The 16093-nt window shown below is 33.5% G+C and overlaps 2 protein-coding genes across 2 annotated transcripts; one reads left to right on the forward strand and one right to left on the reverse strand.

Moving 5' to 3' along the window:
- The first annotated feature begins 5927 nt into the window (after nt 1-5927).
- LOC139888387 (RING-H2 finger protein ATL52-like) lies at nt 5928-6761 on the forward strand. The gene has a single exon (XM_071871394.1). It carries the CDS (start codon nt 5928-5930, stop codon nt 6759-6761), a length of 834 nt encoding a protein of 277 aa, XP_071727495.1.
- A 966-nt stretch (nt 6762-7727) lies between these two features.
- Nucleotides 7728-11758, reverse strand: LOC139891539 (transcription factor bHLH71-like). Its single transcript, XM_071874513.1, has 3 exons — nt 11456-11758; nt 8855-9298; nt 7728-7984 (listed from the first exon to the last, which is right to left on the reverse strand). The coding sequence occupies exons 1-3, from the start codon at nt 11720-11722 to the stop codon at nt 7874-7876; spliced, it is 822 nt and encodes a 273-aa protein (XP_071730614.1). The 5' UTR covers nt 11723-11758; the 3' UTR covers nt 7728-7873.
- Between the last annotated feature and the right edge of the window lie 4335 nt (nt 11759-16093).

Here is a 16093-nt window from a genome sequence, read left to right on the forward strand (position 1 = left end):
TCGAATAACTAGTAGCTTCGAACTTCCTCTTGCCAAAAGTAAAGCCACTCTTTCTCAACATGAGCGCCTCAAAACCTTTGGCTATATTGAACAACTCATCGAAACTTTTCACCACGTTCACACCAATCTTCTCTTGATAACTGTCATTCAAGATTCGATAGAAATCTTCCTTCAACATTTTATCATTCCCGACATAATCCGGGAAAAATTGGGTCTTGGACAAGAAAACGGATTTGAGAGTGTTCAAATCCATCGACCCTTGCCTCAAGGAGCACAACTCGTCCTTAAGCCTAGTAAGGTCGGCCGATGTTCGGTATTCATCGAAAAATCCTTGAATTCATCCCAAGTGAATTCCATGCATTGTTCTTCACCATAAACTTGGATTTTTGCGTCCCACCACAACTTAGCATCGCCGCTCAACGTACTACACCCATACCTTGTCTTCTTATCGAGAGGACATTCACAAGTACGGAAGGCCCCCTCCATATCGGAGATCCAACGGGCACTCTTAAGAGGGTCTCGTTCACCTTCAAAGGTGGGAGGTTGAGAATCCTTAAAGTTCTTATAGAAAAAGTCCCGCCTTCCAACATTATCCTCTTGAAGGACAACCTTAACTTGTTCCTTTACTACATTGACTAGTTGCTCGTCAATCGCATCAAGAAACATCTTCTTAACTTCTTCTAGAAAAGCTGCATGATAACTTTTCAAGATGGCCTCAACCTTGGCCGTGAACTCGGAGTCCTCACTCGTACCTTCGTTATCATTATCGGGTCCATTTCTCGTCTTCATTCTATAAAACGGAAATAGGTCAATGAAATGAAAAGACGTAACTTAAAGCATATATGTACATCTCACACCGCCCCATCTTGCTCAACAATCGTCGTACATCGCTTGTTTGACACGATTTGAACCCGTAACAATGGTTGCTAATCATTGTTACGCGAGCACGTCGCGTTAACTTCCTAGTACAACGTCTATCTCGCTTGATGATTGCAAATACAACACAAAACAATTAGCGCATAGTTAGTTCACCTAAACCTAGGCACTAACCAATTCCCGGTCCGACCCGTCTCTTACAAGTCCCGCATAAAGCGCATACACAATAAAGTCTAAGTCTAGGCACCTATCTCAAGTCGCCTAAATCCCTTAGACCATGCTCTGATAGCAATTGTAACAACCCAACCCAATATAAAATCGAATACGCGTAATATTTTTTTTATATGTCGGAAGGGTGCGCCAAGCGCACCACCTTAGGGTGCGCCACGCGCACCACCTTAGGGTGCGCGGTGCGCAGACTGCCCTGGCAGCTTCTGTCCAAATTTGCAATTTTTCCAAAAAAGATCACCCACTTCCTGACATATTTGGACGAAACGATTTTCACAACATGTTATAATATGTAAAACTAACACATTCCAATAATAAAAGAAGTTTTACGACATCGGGCCCACGTATGCCCATATTACGAGTTTCGTACAAAATACAAGTTTCGACCAAATTAGTTTAAATTCCAAACGACACTAGAGCATGATGTTTGGGGGTTAAACTACCCAAATCTTGGTCAAACTTCAAAAGGCTATACGTCCAAAAGCTTCTCTTAACATAACGAAGCGGGATCACTAATCCAAACGAACGCCCTTTCCCTTGTCCACACCGGAGCCTATAAAAAGGTAAACAACGAGAGGGTAAGCAAAACGCTTAGTGAATGCAATAATTATACATATACATATATAACCTACTTACTTGCAATCACTTACACAATACCGTATACAAGCTAGCAATTCGACAACTATGCAACCATGATGCACAAACCAATAACCGCAATTCGCAATAAGCTAGCGACACCAATAGCATATAGTTCACAATTAAATATGCTAATACAAAAATTCACACAACCATGGTTAACCAATCATACTAGGGAACGGTATTCGGAAAAGACCGTCGGAGTTCATAACATCCATTAGTGTTACTTAAACACCGCGTAATCACTAATCCCCCGGGTGATGTCTTGAACACCGCGACTAACTCACCCCCATGACAATGTGGCGTCTTGAACACCGCGACGATTCCACATGTCAATCAAAACAATGAGTGGTGTCTTGAACACCACGACAATTCCACTCCCATGACAATGTGGTGTCTTAAACACCGCGACAATACCACATGTCAATTAAACCAATGAGTGGTGTCTTAAACACCGTGACAATACCACTCGTTACTTAGAATGTGGTATCTTGAACACCGCGACAATTCCACATTCATACTACACAAATAAATACATTATATATGCACACGCATAATTATTTCACTCACCTTACGCATTCGGTGAATTGATAAATCGAGCTCGCAACTTCAAGGTAAAGTACCTATTACATTATGCACATATATCAATCATTCGTTCAAGTTGGTCAACCAACTTATTCATCATCTAAGTGCCACTTGGCCCCTATGGTCTTATGTCAAACCCTAGGTCAGGATTATGTCAAACCCTTACCAACAATTTGATTATGGTCTTAATACACCTTTAATCACAAGCTTATCTCATTTTCGAACCCATTAACCCACTTAGGTCATCAAGGACTCATTTAACCCATTTCAAGGTTAGCACACTCATTTGGGTCACTAACAAAACCCAAATACACACATTCACTTTAAACACTAAGTGTGCTACTGGTTAACTACCATTTAAGACCCATAAACACCAATTAACACTTTGAAACCCTAGGTTAGTCATTCTTGAGTCCTCATGACTCAATCTTACCCAAGAACACCCAAAATCTCCAAATATGGGTTTTATGTTCTTCATTTACCCAAACCCTAACCCATACATAAATCAAAGTAAGAAAATCAAAGTTAGAACATACCACTACACCCAAAAAACTAGCTAGTGAGGAGATGAACAACTTTATAACTCGAGCTAAGACCCGAAACTAGCTCCTTCTTCCTTTACTTGAGCTTTCTCACACTAAGAATCTCTCTCTCTAAAATTGAAGTGGAAAGGATGAGGTTGTTGGAAATGGAGTAAATGATACCCCAAGATCTGATCTACTGGTCTTAAACTCGTTCATAAGTGAAATTACCAAAGAGCCCTTCAAAATATCTAATTAAAAGAAGCAGAACCCGGCTACAGTGGAAGTGCGCCACGCGCACCCTTAAGTGTGCGCTGAGCGCACATTGCTCTGATCAGTCTCTGACCTCAGTTTATTTACACAATGTCCCCCACACTTCATGTACTCTATATACATCTCTGTTTAGCAGCGTTAGGTTTTTCATACACGTTTGTAAGTGCCTTTAAGCACCCAAACGTAGTCTTTGTTATAGAATGAAATCCCATAGGCATTATGTTATTACTGATGACAATATATAGAGAGTACATAAAACTCTAGAAGCCCTAAACCCACAAACGGACCGAACTATACTAAACATGCCTCACATAATCTATATTCTAACAGTCTTCTCGTTAATATCGTTGTAAGCAACGTTTTTTTGCAAGAGACATCCTAACCGCCCCTAAAGCTTGGCGATCCAGGAGATCCCAATCTTCTTGTTTAACGCTATTAGGCTTCTTCTCTTCAAGTAGTAAATGTAATTTTTTCTGGTACAAATAGTCTTCTATTTGCATCTTCCAAAATCCAAAATCTTTCCCATCGAATCGATCAATCCTAAACTTTCCTTCGTCCGCCATCGCGCCCAATACGAACCTTGTGCTCTAGATACCAGTTGTTAGGAATTTATGGACCCAACAACGATCACCGATCGATAGATTGTGATCCCACAAACGACAAACAGACAGAATAACAACAAGAAAAGTAAACGACACAAGATATTACGTGGTTATATGCAATCGATGTGATTGCTTTAGTCCACGGCCAACTAGAGAGCTTTTTTTATTGATTTTTCGTGCTTAGGGTTACAGATTACAATAGGTATATTTACAGTGCTAATCAAAATTAGGAAACAAATCGAATAACTTGCTGGCTACGCACACTGTCGTGTTTCGCAACACTTTGTCGCGTTCCACGACAAACTGCATCAAAACGTGACAAAGTGGTTCAGAACGTGACAGCTTCTGACACCCACTTCTGCCATATTTGTCTCATTTCAGTGCACTTTATTACTTTCTAGTTGTGTCGTGTTTTGCGACAAACATCACTCAAACTCGATACCAGAACTCGACAATTTTTTGTTTTGATCTTCTTTGAAACTATCCAACATAGAGTATTGGTGGTGTGAGTTTATGGTGTGAATAAAAAGTGTTATGATAATGTGTTAAAATATAATAATTGGTAAAGTAGTAAAAAAGGGTTTAAAATAATATATTAAAATTAATAAGGACAAAGCTGGCTTTTCCCGTTGGAATCCAACACAGACTAAAGCAACACAGAAAACTCAAATCCCATTACTTGAAAATAGGGCGCAGGATGCTTGTCACATAGGAAGCAACACACTTGGTTTCATGCGATACAAACAGTCTTAGGAATTTGTTTCCCATTTTTCCGTTGCCTGTCAGCATCCTTATTTTTCTTGTGTTCCCTTTTTTTTCAACTAAATAAAATACAGAGTAAAATCCTTTTTAACAAAAATCTTATTTTCCTTTTGTACATTTAATTTCTTTGTAACTTTAAGCTTTATATCAATTATCAGTACGTGTATTACAATTACGAATATTAAAATACTTATAATACACATATCAACATATATTTTTTTTTCCGAAAAGCAAATTTTTTTATAAAACACGAAAAAAGAATACAACAAGGCAGATCCATATCCGAGGCCCACCAACAGTCCAACCTATAAACTTTACAACGATTATGAACAACAAAATTAGTAGAACATAAGCAGAGATTGCAACATGCCTACATAAGTTATGACAAATAGACAAATGGGTTGGACAATCACACGTTTCAATCGATTTTAATTTTTTTATTAGCACCGTTTACATGACGTATAATTTTTCTTTTTGATATTTTAGTCTCTTTATTACGGAGTAAAAAAAACATAACATTAAATTAAAACAGATTCAATGATCAACAAAATGGATACCAATATAGAGGAACAAAATCTAGCTATAAAACGTAACATACAAGTATAACAACCACAAACTAAAAATAATCAAACAAAACCTAACCACCTAAAGTTTACGAGGCTATTGTTATAACGAATAAGGTCACATCCAAAAGAACTCGAAGCACCGACACAACCAAATCATTTTAGACGAACACATCGAGACAGGAAAACGCCGAAGACCGTCGTATCCGCCGAAATAAGAACAACGACTTCCACCTGCCTTCAAAAGTCACGATACGACGATCTGATTTTAGCAAACCATCAATGGTTGTGAGCTGTTGTTATGTGGTTGGGTTATGACATCGATAAATTTTACTATTGTGGTGTTCTCACTATGATTATTCTTACACAAATTAATGTCTCGTTGGACTCATGGAATCCAATAAGATTTCGGCGAAATTGAAATTGAATTTAGACACGCGTTATGTCTAAATTCAAATCAAATTCCGCCGGAATCTCATTGAATTCAGTGAGTCAAACGAGGCCTAAGAGTTATTTAGATTCCAACTGCTACTTACTATCTACAAACAATAAAAGAACATTGACTACCTTCATGACTTCCTACCCAACACTTATCTAATATCACCAAACAAAACTTTTAAAATGACAAGAAAAAATGAAGAAAGACCCTTTCTCCCTTCCTACATACATTGTTATTCACCTTTTATAATTTATTCATCTTTTCAAAGATTTCTCCTTTCACTTTAAAATCCCATCTGTTTACAAGTTTCATGTTGTCATTGGTACTCTATTAACTAGAGGCGTCTTAAAGCTGAAAGAACCTGGTATGTATCTATACTTCTAAGTTCTGCTAAAACCATTTTATCTATAAGTAAGGCTTTCAGTGTGCAACTTGTGCTATTATGGGGTCTTTAAAGGATCCAAAAACATGGATTCCACATATAAATCCTAAAGACTGTTCCCAAAGTGTTTGCAACATATATTGCACAAAATGGTGTAAATATGTCATCCTCTCTTCACCACCACCGCCGCCGCCTTTAGTTAAGGATGATTCGGGTGGCGCCACACTCTCACCGGTGGTCATCACAATCATTTCTCTTATTGCAAGCTTTTGCCTTTTGATTGCTTACTACTTTATAATCTCGCTATGTTGTTTAAGAAACACTGCATCGTCTGTTTTGTTAACAAGAGAGGTTGCGAATCAAGAAACTCGTGATCAAGAAATGGACGTGGAAGATCATGATCAAGAAAACGATCATTTGAATTACGTACCTTGGCTAGTTTTAGGTAAGGGTTTGGACGAGGCGTTGATCAAGTCAATCACGTTATGTAAGTACAAGAAAGGAGATGGTTTAGTTTCTTGTACAGATTGTTTGGTATGTTTAGTAGAGTTTCAAGAAGATGAAAGCATTAGGCTTTTACCAAAATGTAGTCATGCTTTTCATGTTCATTGTATTGACACTTGGCTTAAAACTCACTCGAATTGTCCATTATGTAGAGCAAATGTAAGCTGTGATGTTAAATCTTCACAGGTCACCTTACCACCACCGCAGCCTCCACCGCCAGCGCTGATGTCAGCGATGACTAGCGAGTTAAGAGAAAGAGGTGTGAGCATTTATATTGTCGAAGAGGGTGAAAGGAAGATTAGAAGATCAAAGTCTATGGGATATATGTCCCAAACTCCGGTTTCTAGAGCACAAGTTTTGTTCTTTAATGAAGCTGAGGAAATTGCATGACAAGAAGTCCGATTTTAAAATGATGGAAGATCGTCGAAAACTGTTTTGGAGAGAAAAAACTAGCTAGGGTTTAAACTTTGTTCATGTAAATCATTTTTCTTGGATACCATTATATTCAATTTAGGGTATAGAGTCTTGTTTTAAAGTGTTATATTGGTAATGGTTAGACAAGTTTATAGCCATATTTCAAGTAAATCATGTTATAAATAGTTTGTTTAAAATGTTGAATTCAGTGTATTTGTATAAAGGTTATGCTTGAATGTCACATTTATGAATAAACGATGTATACAGAACAGATTGAACCGATCGATGATCAGTACAACACTTGTATTTAAGGGTTTTTACAAAGTGTAAAACTCAATACAGTTGTTAAATTGTTTCAGTTTTCCATTTTGATCCTCTGTTTTGGCTCAAGAATAGCTTGTTTCTAGTTATTAGTTAACATGACCATTTTGTGTTTATATGATATCCTTGCCTAATTGTTTACTCATATAAAGTTTAGACGACTCAAAACTGAATTTTTTAGGATGAATAAAAATTATATTTCTGGCTAAAATTTTCTTTTTTTGAACTGCAGTATTAAGGTCACTGACGGGAGCCATTAGACATCCACCCGATTATATCCAGGAAGTCACATGTCATGCTCAATTCCTACACCTGCCAAGAAGTCACATGCAATTTACTTTATGTAGTAAAATAATTAAATTGTCCACATGTTTACTCGTTTTCGACACATGTCATCCATTTTTGGACTATAGATGAACAACAAAACAAGGTTTCACAAAATAGTGCGTTTTGGTAGTCCATTTTAGGACTATCGACGAACAAGATGGTTTTTAGAACTTAGGGACGACTGGTGGAGAAAACGGGAAAGCACAATGACGACTTAAATAATTTACTTCATATTATAAATTCTATAGTTTTGTAATCTATGTAAACTTAATGTACATAACCCAATCATGCCAGCATCAAATTTTTCTTAAGCTAGTTCAGCTAATGCTGTACAACAAAATGATGAGAACTCATAGAGAAAATAGTATTGACATTATACTATATATAATATAACCCAACTCATAAGGATAAACTGGTGAATGAGTATCCATTTTTAGTTTTTAGTCACTGCCATTAAGACACAAGGTAGCTTCCTCTTCAATAAGATTAAGTATATGGTGAACTGCACCTGCTATGTCATCTGCTGATTTTAGCCAGCATCCTTCTTCAACCTGCATATGTAGATTTCACATTATTCATGAAAAATTGTACATTATAAGATTCAATAACTTTAAACAAGTTTGTTCTTGCGGGCGTGGACAAAATGGGTAACGGGTCGAAACTGGCATAAGTTAGAGTGGAAGTTTGTTATATATATGGTTGTAAAGGATCATAATATGATCCACTTTTAAACTGTTTAGCACTTTTTAGAGCTCTCCCCTTAACAATCTGAAAGTTTAAACTTAACTGAATTCCCAAAAATATTCTAGTCATTACATTTTTCATGTTTTTATTGGGGGAAAAACATAATTTAAATTATAATATATCCAACGATCTAATTGAGATACATATTGATTCAGACCCAACACGTCTAATTTTTTTTAGACCGGCATGTTAGGGTCACTGACGGGGTCCACACTATGCGGAGTACCCACCACCCGATCATATCATTTAACACCTGCCGGGGGAACCTATTCAACTCGAATCCGGGCCACGTATTTCGAGGGAAGTAAAACTCCTGGGTGAGAATCGAACCCCGGTCACATTCTTCGATTCTCCCTTGGATCCGGGACACGTATTCCAAGAACGGATACCACTCAGCTAACGCGTCTAATTGACTTGAACCGTGAATCTATTTGCACTACCTATTGAACATATTCCTAACAACATTACATTTTTCATGTACAGATACACATATGTTCAAGGTTAAAAGTGGAACAAACAATATTTTCATCATCTATAAAAGTATGCCTTTTCTTTTGGCATGGTGAAGTCCTTTTCATGTACACACTTTTGCATCATGCTTTAAAACCATGCAAATGTTTCATATATAAAGTCTTAGTACTAATTAGTCATAATTTGTATGGTGTACTTGTACATACCTTTAGACTGATGGAGTATAAAACCAATGGGTCCAAGGTGTTAATATTGAGGTGGAGTATGGAGAGGTTACAGATTTGTAAGTAAACAATCATTTTTGAGAGCTGAGTCACCCGTTTTCGTGATAGGATTCGGAGATTGGCGTGTGTTTGGACCAAATTGACCTCAATATCTGCCATTGTTGCCTTGCTTATTGAACTGTTCTTGTTGGGAACTTGAGATGACCAAGGGGAAGGGAAAAGTTTGTGGAAATATAGGGGCAATTGTGGTATTTCACACTCCTTGTTAAGGTTAGTAGAAATTGTATTATTTTGATCAAGAATGATGATTGGATTTTGTTGGGATTGAGTACTTAAGAGAAACTTTTGAGCTTCAAGAGAATGCAAGAGGTGTTCAAGCTCCTTCACAAATTCTATTGCACCATCAACTATTGAAGCTTGATCACCCTGAAAAATTACCTCTAAATTTATTAAGTAGTTTTTTGTATAAATAAAGAAGTAGTTAATTATATGCATCTCTTTTGTTCACATTTAAAGTTTAGAAAAAATAAATTGCATACAAAGTGTCAACTCTCATGAAACATCAACGAGTATAATATCTGCAACACTTCAAGTGTACATAAAATGTTTTTGATAAATTTTCATGTCTAATTTACTGAAGGTGCAATTGTTAGTATATAAATCTATCAAATATACATATACATACACAATTAAAATATTATTGCTTTGTGATAGAGATTTAAACCTTTCATTTTTCACAAGGGATGCCAAAAAAGAATAGTAGAATCATATTAATACGGAGTACCATGACATAATGAATGTTCGATATCTGAAATTTTAGAGAGTACGTAGATATTAGGGCTAAGGCTACCAAATAGCTTTATACTTTTATTTATATTCCAACGTAGGCTATATACCCAGAAAAATACCAGTGTACGTCTCATACTTTCAAAATTAATTCTAATGTAGGCTATTGGTGACCGGTTACCTACGTGTGCAATCCCTAGGGTTAACGGACGTTAACAAAAAGCATTCATAGATCGAATTGATTAGAGTTTCAGGTTCCTGATTACTCCTTCAAGCTCCGTATTGCATCGAATCGTGTTAAAATTCATATTTGAACAGCAGCTTGAAAAGTCAAAGTTTATGAGATTTTGGTCAAGAACTCAATTGGATAATTTCTCGAATTTTCAGGTAATGATTATAGTCCACGAGTGTTAGGTGATGGAATTAGAACAACTTTCATGAAGATATCGTATCCTAAAAACTCCTAAATGTTAACATCCGTTAGTTTCAGGGATTGCATATGCAAGTAACCGGTCACCAATAGCCTACATTAGAACACTTTTTGAAAGTATGTGACGTAAACTGGTATTTTCTGGTTATATAGCCTACATTGGAACAAAAATAAAAGTATAAAGCTATTTGGTAGCCTTAACCCTAGATATTACTGTTCAATATCCTTTGAAAATTTCGGATATCGTAGTAATCGTAGAAGTATTAATAATCTATCGTTTCTATTATATTGCTAAAATGATGATGTCATTATTAAGCTAATTCCTTTGTTAAGAAAAATCAAAAAGAAAATGAAAAAAATCTAAGCATGGTGGGTGATGTCATTAATTTAAATAATTTTGAATTAAAATTAAATTTAACTAAGTTTTTATTATTATTAAATCTTATTAATAATTATTTTAATTATTAAAATTAAATAATTTTAAATTATTTTAATTAATTATTTTGAATTCAGTACGAGAAGGTATAAAAGTTAGGCAGAAGGAAATCAATTATACATATATATATATATATATATATATATATATATATATATATATATATATATATATATATATATATATATATATATATATATATATATATATATATATATATATATATTAATTTACACTTTTAAAATAAAATGAAAAACAATATTATCTCTTATAATTGAATGTGAATTGTTAAATATGCATTTTAGGTGTTTGATGAAATTTTAAGCTGACGAGTTTTTTAGTTGGACTATGTGGTTCCACGGGTCATTAAAAACTAAATAACTTTAGCATTTACGTTTACTTAACACATTTTATTAAACTGTTTCGTTTAAACAAAACATGTGGTTTCACGGGTCATTTCACAAGTAATATAATATAATACTCCGTATAATAATAACAATAATATTTGTAATAACGTTTTCTAAAAAAAAAAATTATCAAAAAAACGAATGAACTTTTATAACTACATAGAAGTTGTCAAAAAGATGAAACCCTACAACATACCAAACAATCCAAAAATAATTGTACAATATGTATCCGTAACCACAAAAATTATAGCTAACCGCTATATACACTTAATTCCAGCATGTTAGCAATCGAAAATATGGCAAACTAAAATTTGAACTAGAACAACCTTTTCTTTAAACGTAAATCAGCAAACACTAAGTAACAAAAATAGTAGCCACTTTAGCAATTAGCATTTGCCGTTAAAATGTGATGCAACAAATAAAGTAGTGGATTTACAAGTATTTTGAGCATATTGATTATTACGGAGTATTATTTAGTTAAAAAAATGACAAAAAAAAAAAAGAAGAAAAAAAGAAAAACTAACCCTTTGGATATGAGATTGGGGTAAGAGAGAACGTAAAACGGCGAGATGTTGATTCATAAGTTTTCGGCGATTTCTTTCAACGACAATGTGACTCATTCTTTGAGTTTCTACTTGTTTTTTGTTACCTTTTTCCCTTGTCGTCTTCTTCTTCTTTTTTGGGTTTTCCATTGACGGTGAAGAGTTAAATTGGTGGTGGAACACGGTGGTTTGACGGATTATGAAGTTGGGGAGTTCACTAGCAACAGGATGAATTTCTTCTACATCCATTTCTCTCTCTCAATTTTTATTTTTTATTTTTTTTATCTCCCCACCTCTATCTAAACTCGATCTCAGGTTTATTTATAATTTATAAATTATAATTTAATATATACTATGTTTTTTGAGCTGGGTATGTAAAAATTCGTAAAAAAAAATGTAATTTGCAGTTCTTATTGTAATATAAATAGCAATACTAAAAAAAATTAGGAAAAGTATAAGAATTATGTAAGAGTCCGAGGTGATGATAAATTTTAAAAATTTTGCGTTGCACGGTAGGTAAATTAATCGTGCAAAATTAATTAATTTTTAAAATGTTTGATCAGTTGAGTTTAAGAGCCCGTGATGTTGACAAATTTTAAAAGTTCTTTTGAGTTTAAGAGCCCGTTGTGTTGACAAATTTTAAAAATGATTTTTACTTCTCTCAAAAAAGTGTTTCCCTTTTGATTATGCCCCTATATATATATATATATATATATATATATATATATATATATATATATATATATATATATATATATATATTGGTAGGATCAAGAGGGAAGTTTTTTTTTTTTTTGAAAAAACTTTGTTCACGAACATTATAGATGAGATGAAAATATGAACATTTAGTAGAGACACTTTGTGATAAATGTTTTTATTTTGGCGGGAAAACGCTCGAAGAAGTAATATATAACAATTATCGTGTTTTTCGAGCGTATGTTGAGGTTTTAGCTATTGGGGGTTTAGATATTAGGGTTTAGATATTAGGGTTTATAGGGTTTAGATATTAGGGTTTATAGGGTTTAGATATTAGGGTTTAGAAATTTAGGGTTTAGGGTTTAGATTTAGGGTTTAGATTGAGTTTTTAACACGAACGGTTTAGAGTTTAGGGTTTAGGGTTTAGGGTTTGGTGTTTTGGGTTTATGGAATAAACCCAAAACACCAAACCCTAAACCCTAAACTCTAAATCGGGCTAAATTTTACTTCACAAAGCATGGGAAAAAAAGTTCATATTCTTCACGAACAATATTATCTTGAATGTTATTTTTGTCGATCGTTTTTCCGTCTAAATAATAACATTCATCATGAAGTGTCTCTTCTAAATGTTCATATTTTCGTGTGATCTTGATGCCGAAAAAAAAATTCCAAAAAAACGGAAAAAAAAAAAATTTTGCTTCCCCCCGCTTCCCCCCGATTGGTTACTTCCCCATTGATCCTACCCATATATATATATATATATATATATATATATATAATCAAGAGGGAAACACTTTTTTGGGGGAAGAAAAATTAAATTTAAAAAAAAAAAATTCTTATATTAAGAGCACACGAAAATATGAACATTTAAAAAAGACACTTTATGATAAATGTTATTATTTTGCAGGAAAAACGCTCGAAAAAACTGATAACATGCAGCATGTGTAATGTTATTCCTGAATGTTATTTGTCGAGCATTTTTTTTCCATCATATGTGAAGTTTTTTTTCAAGATCTAGCCCGATTTAGAGTTTAGGATTTAGGGCTTAAAGTTTAGGGTTTTAGGTTTAGTCCCTAAACCCAAAACCCTAAGCCCTAAACACTAAACTCTAAACTCTGACCGTTCGTGTTAAAAATTCAATCTAAACCCTAATTCCTAAACCCAAAACCCTAATTTCTAAACCTTAATAGCTAAACCCTAATTTTTAATCCCTAATTTCTAAACCATAATTTCTAAACCCTAATTTTTGAACACTAAAAAACAAACTCTGAAGCAAAACATTCATTGCAGAAGCAAAACATTCATTGCAATGAATGTTATCATTTATTTCTTCGAGCGTTTTTCTGCCAAAATAATAACATTCATTACAAAGTATCTTTTTTAAATCTTCATATTTTCATGTGATCTTGATGCCCGAAAAAATTAAAAATTAAAAACGAAAAAAATTTACTTCCCTCACCCCCCCCCCCCCCCCAAAAAAAGTGCTTCCATCTTGATTAAATCAATATATATATATATATATATATATATATATATATATATATATATATATATATATATATATATATATATATATATATAAGTGTTCAAATAAAAACAATAATTATAATAATGTTTTAGCTCATTTGGTGGTGGTTGTATATATATATATATATATATAAGTGTTCAAATAAAAACAATAATTATAATAATGTTTTAGCTCATTTGGTGGTGGTTGTCTTTCTTAGCGAGAGGTCAAAAGTTCGACTCCAGTGGAGTGCACCATTACATAAGGTTGCTGTGATGGCCCCGTCAAAACACTTAACGGCTCCGTCACTTGGTCCCACAGCTTGATCGAACTTAGATGAATTTAACAAACGACATTGCATTCTTTTATTTCAAAAGTTTCCCAAAAAAGAAAGCATACCAAAATATGTAGTTTAAAAGTAACTCAACATATTAATAATCTAAAGTTGACACAAAACATTGTCAACAAACCCACAAATTTAAATTATCCAAAAATAGAATGCAAGCCAAAGTTTCATAAATGGTTTCGTTAAAATCTGCCCAAATGCATGCAGACTCTTCTAAACACAGCGGAAGCATCACATAAACTCAAGTACCTGTGAAAACATGCGAGTAAACTGTCAACACAAAGGTTGAGTGAATTATAGGTTTAAATAATTGAATAAACTTTAGACCACAAGATTTAAAAATGTTAGAAAACATTAAACATTATTCCATTATCAACGAGCCACCTGGTAACCACTTAACCTTTTATTTACCCTTGCCAAACACAATAAAAATATACACTGGACAGTGTATCTACAACAAAATACGAAGTACTAAACATTCCGATTATAAATTGCTAGCGCGACTAGCTCGAAATGGGGTTGTCAAACCCGATAGATCTATCCGTAGGATTCGCGTTCACCGGTAGAAACCAATGATTACAGTTATCAGACTAGGGAATATTTTTGTCCAACTCACAATGAATAATTTAAATTTAATTGTCACTTGTGTCTAAACGTGAAATAAAATGCATGTAATCACATCCCAAAAATATACTTTGAAAAGTATGTAAAAAGGGGACTATAACTCACCTTAATAGTAACGAAGTAACCAACACAATTAAGCGAACAACAAATGTAGTACAGTGATCAGGAATGATCACAACGCCGACCTATAAATAAAGCAGGTCGATATAAATAACTAACTTAGGTTAAGTCTTAGTATGATAGATATTGTACATGTTGCAAGTAGTCATAGAACAACACTCAATATGCATCGGTTTGATTGGAACAGCTTACGGATACACACTTTCTATTTTTAGAAAGTTTCTATTTTTAGCAGGTTTTCATTTTTGGAAAGTTTCTATTTTTGGAAAAGTTTCTATTTTTGGAAAGTTTCTATTTTTGGAAAGTTGCTATTTTAGGAAAGTTTATAAGTTAGGAAAGTTTTCTTAATTAGAAAGTCAACAAAAGACAACTGAAAGTCAACTAAAAAGTCAACCTTGGTCAAACATGGTCAACGTAAATTTTAAAAGTGTAAGTTATAATAATAATGTACGTTATAATGTTTGTTAAAGTTAAATATGTCTAATTATGTCATAACATAAGTTTAATTAAATTAAAATGAATTATTAAAGTTAATATAAGTTTAATTGATATAATTAATATAACATAAGTATTTAATTAATTAATTAAATATTAGTCATAATATAAGTATTATTAATTAATAATAAATTTTAAATCATATCATAAGTTTCTAATTACAATTATTAAATCATAAGTATTTAATAATTAAATTATAATTAAATAATAACTAAGCCTTATAATAATTAAATAATTAATTAATCCTTATTATAAGTCTTATTATAATAATCTCATAATATAAGTTTAATACTTATCATAAGTATTTTTCCATTAATAATGAAGTATTATTAATCATAAGTTTAATTAAAATGTTAATTAAATCATAAGTATTAATTAAATGATATAATAAATATATATCATAAGTCTTAAATAATAATAATTACTTTTTTTTATCATAAGTAATTAAATGATAATGAAATCCATTATTTATATCATAAGTTTAATAATTAGTCATAAGTTTTAAATCAAAAGTTCATCGGGTCGTATCCTGAACCCCGGGTGTCGGTTTTCGGCGAGCCTTACATATATCTCCGCCTAAGCAAATCACCCGACACTTTGATACACTCAAGAACATCCCAAGAACAGTCCACAAGTCATGATGTACAGCCATTACACTACTTGGAACTTCAATTCAATCAAAAACGTGTTTTAGACGTAACGGGTGATTCGTGGCTCGGATTGAGATGACCCGAACATGAAAGTTCGCCCCACCATCAGTCCTAACACACTAACACACCCTAAAGTCACCAAATATGGTCACAAAGTAGGACCAAACCTGGTTCATACCAAA

This window comes from Rutidosis leptorrhynchoides, chromosome 2 (assembly GCF_046630445.1).
Source record: "Rutidosis leptorrhynchoides isolate AG116_Rl617_1_P2 chromosome 2, CSIRO_AGI_Rlap_v1, whole genome shotgun sequence".
In the NCBI taxonomy this organism is placed as follows: domain Eukaryota; kingdom Viridiplantae; phylum Streptophyta; class Magnoliopsida; order Asterales; family Asteraceae; genus Rutidosis; species Rutidosis leptorrhynchoides.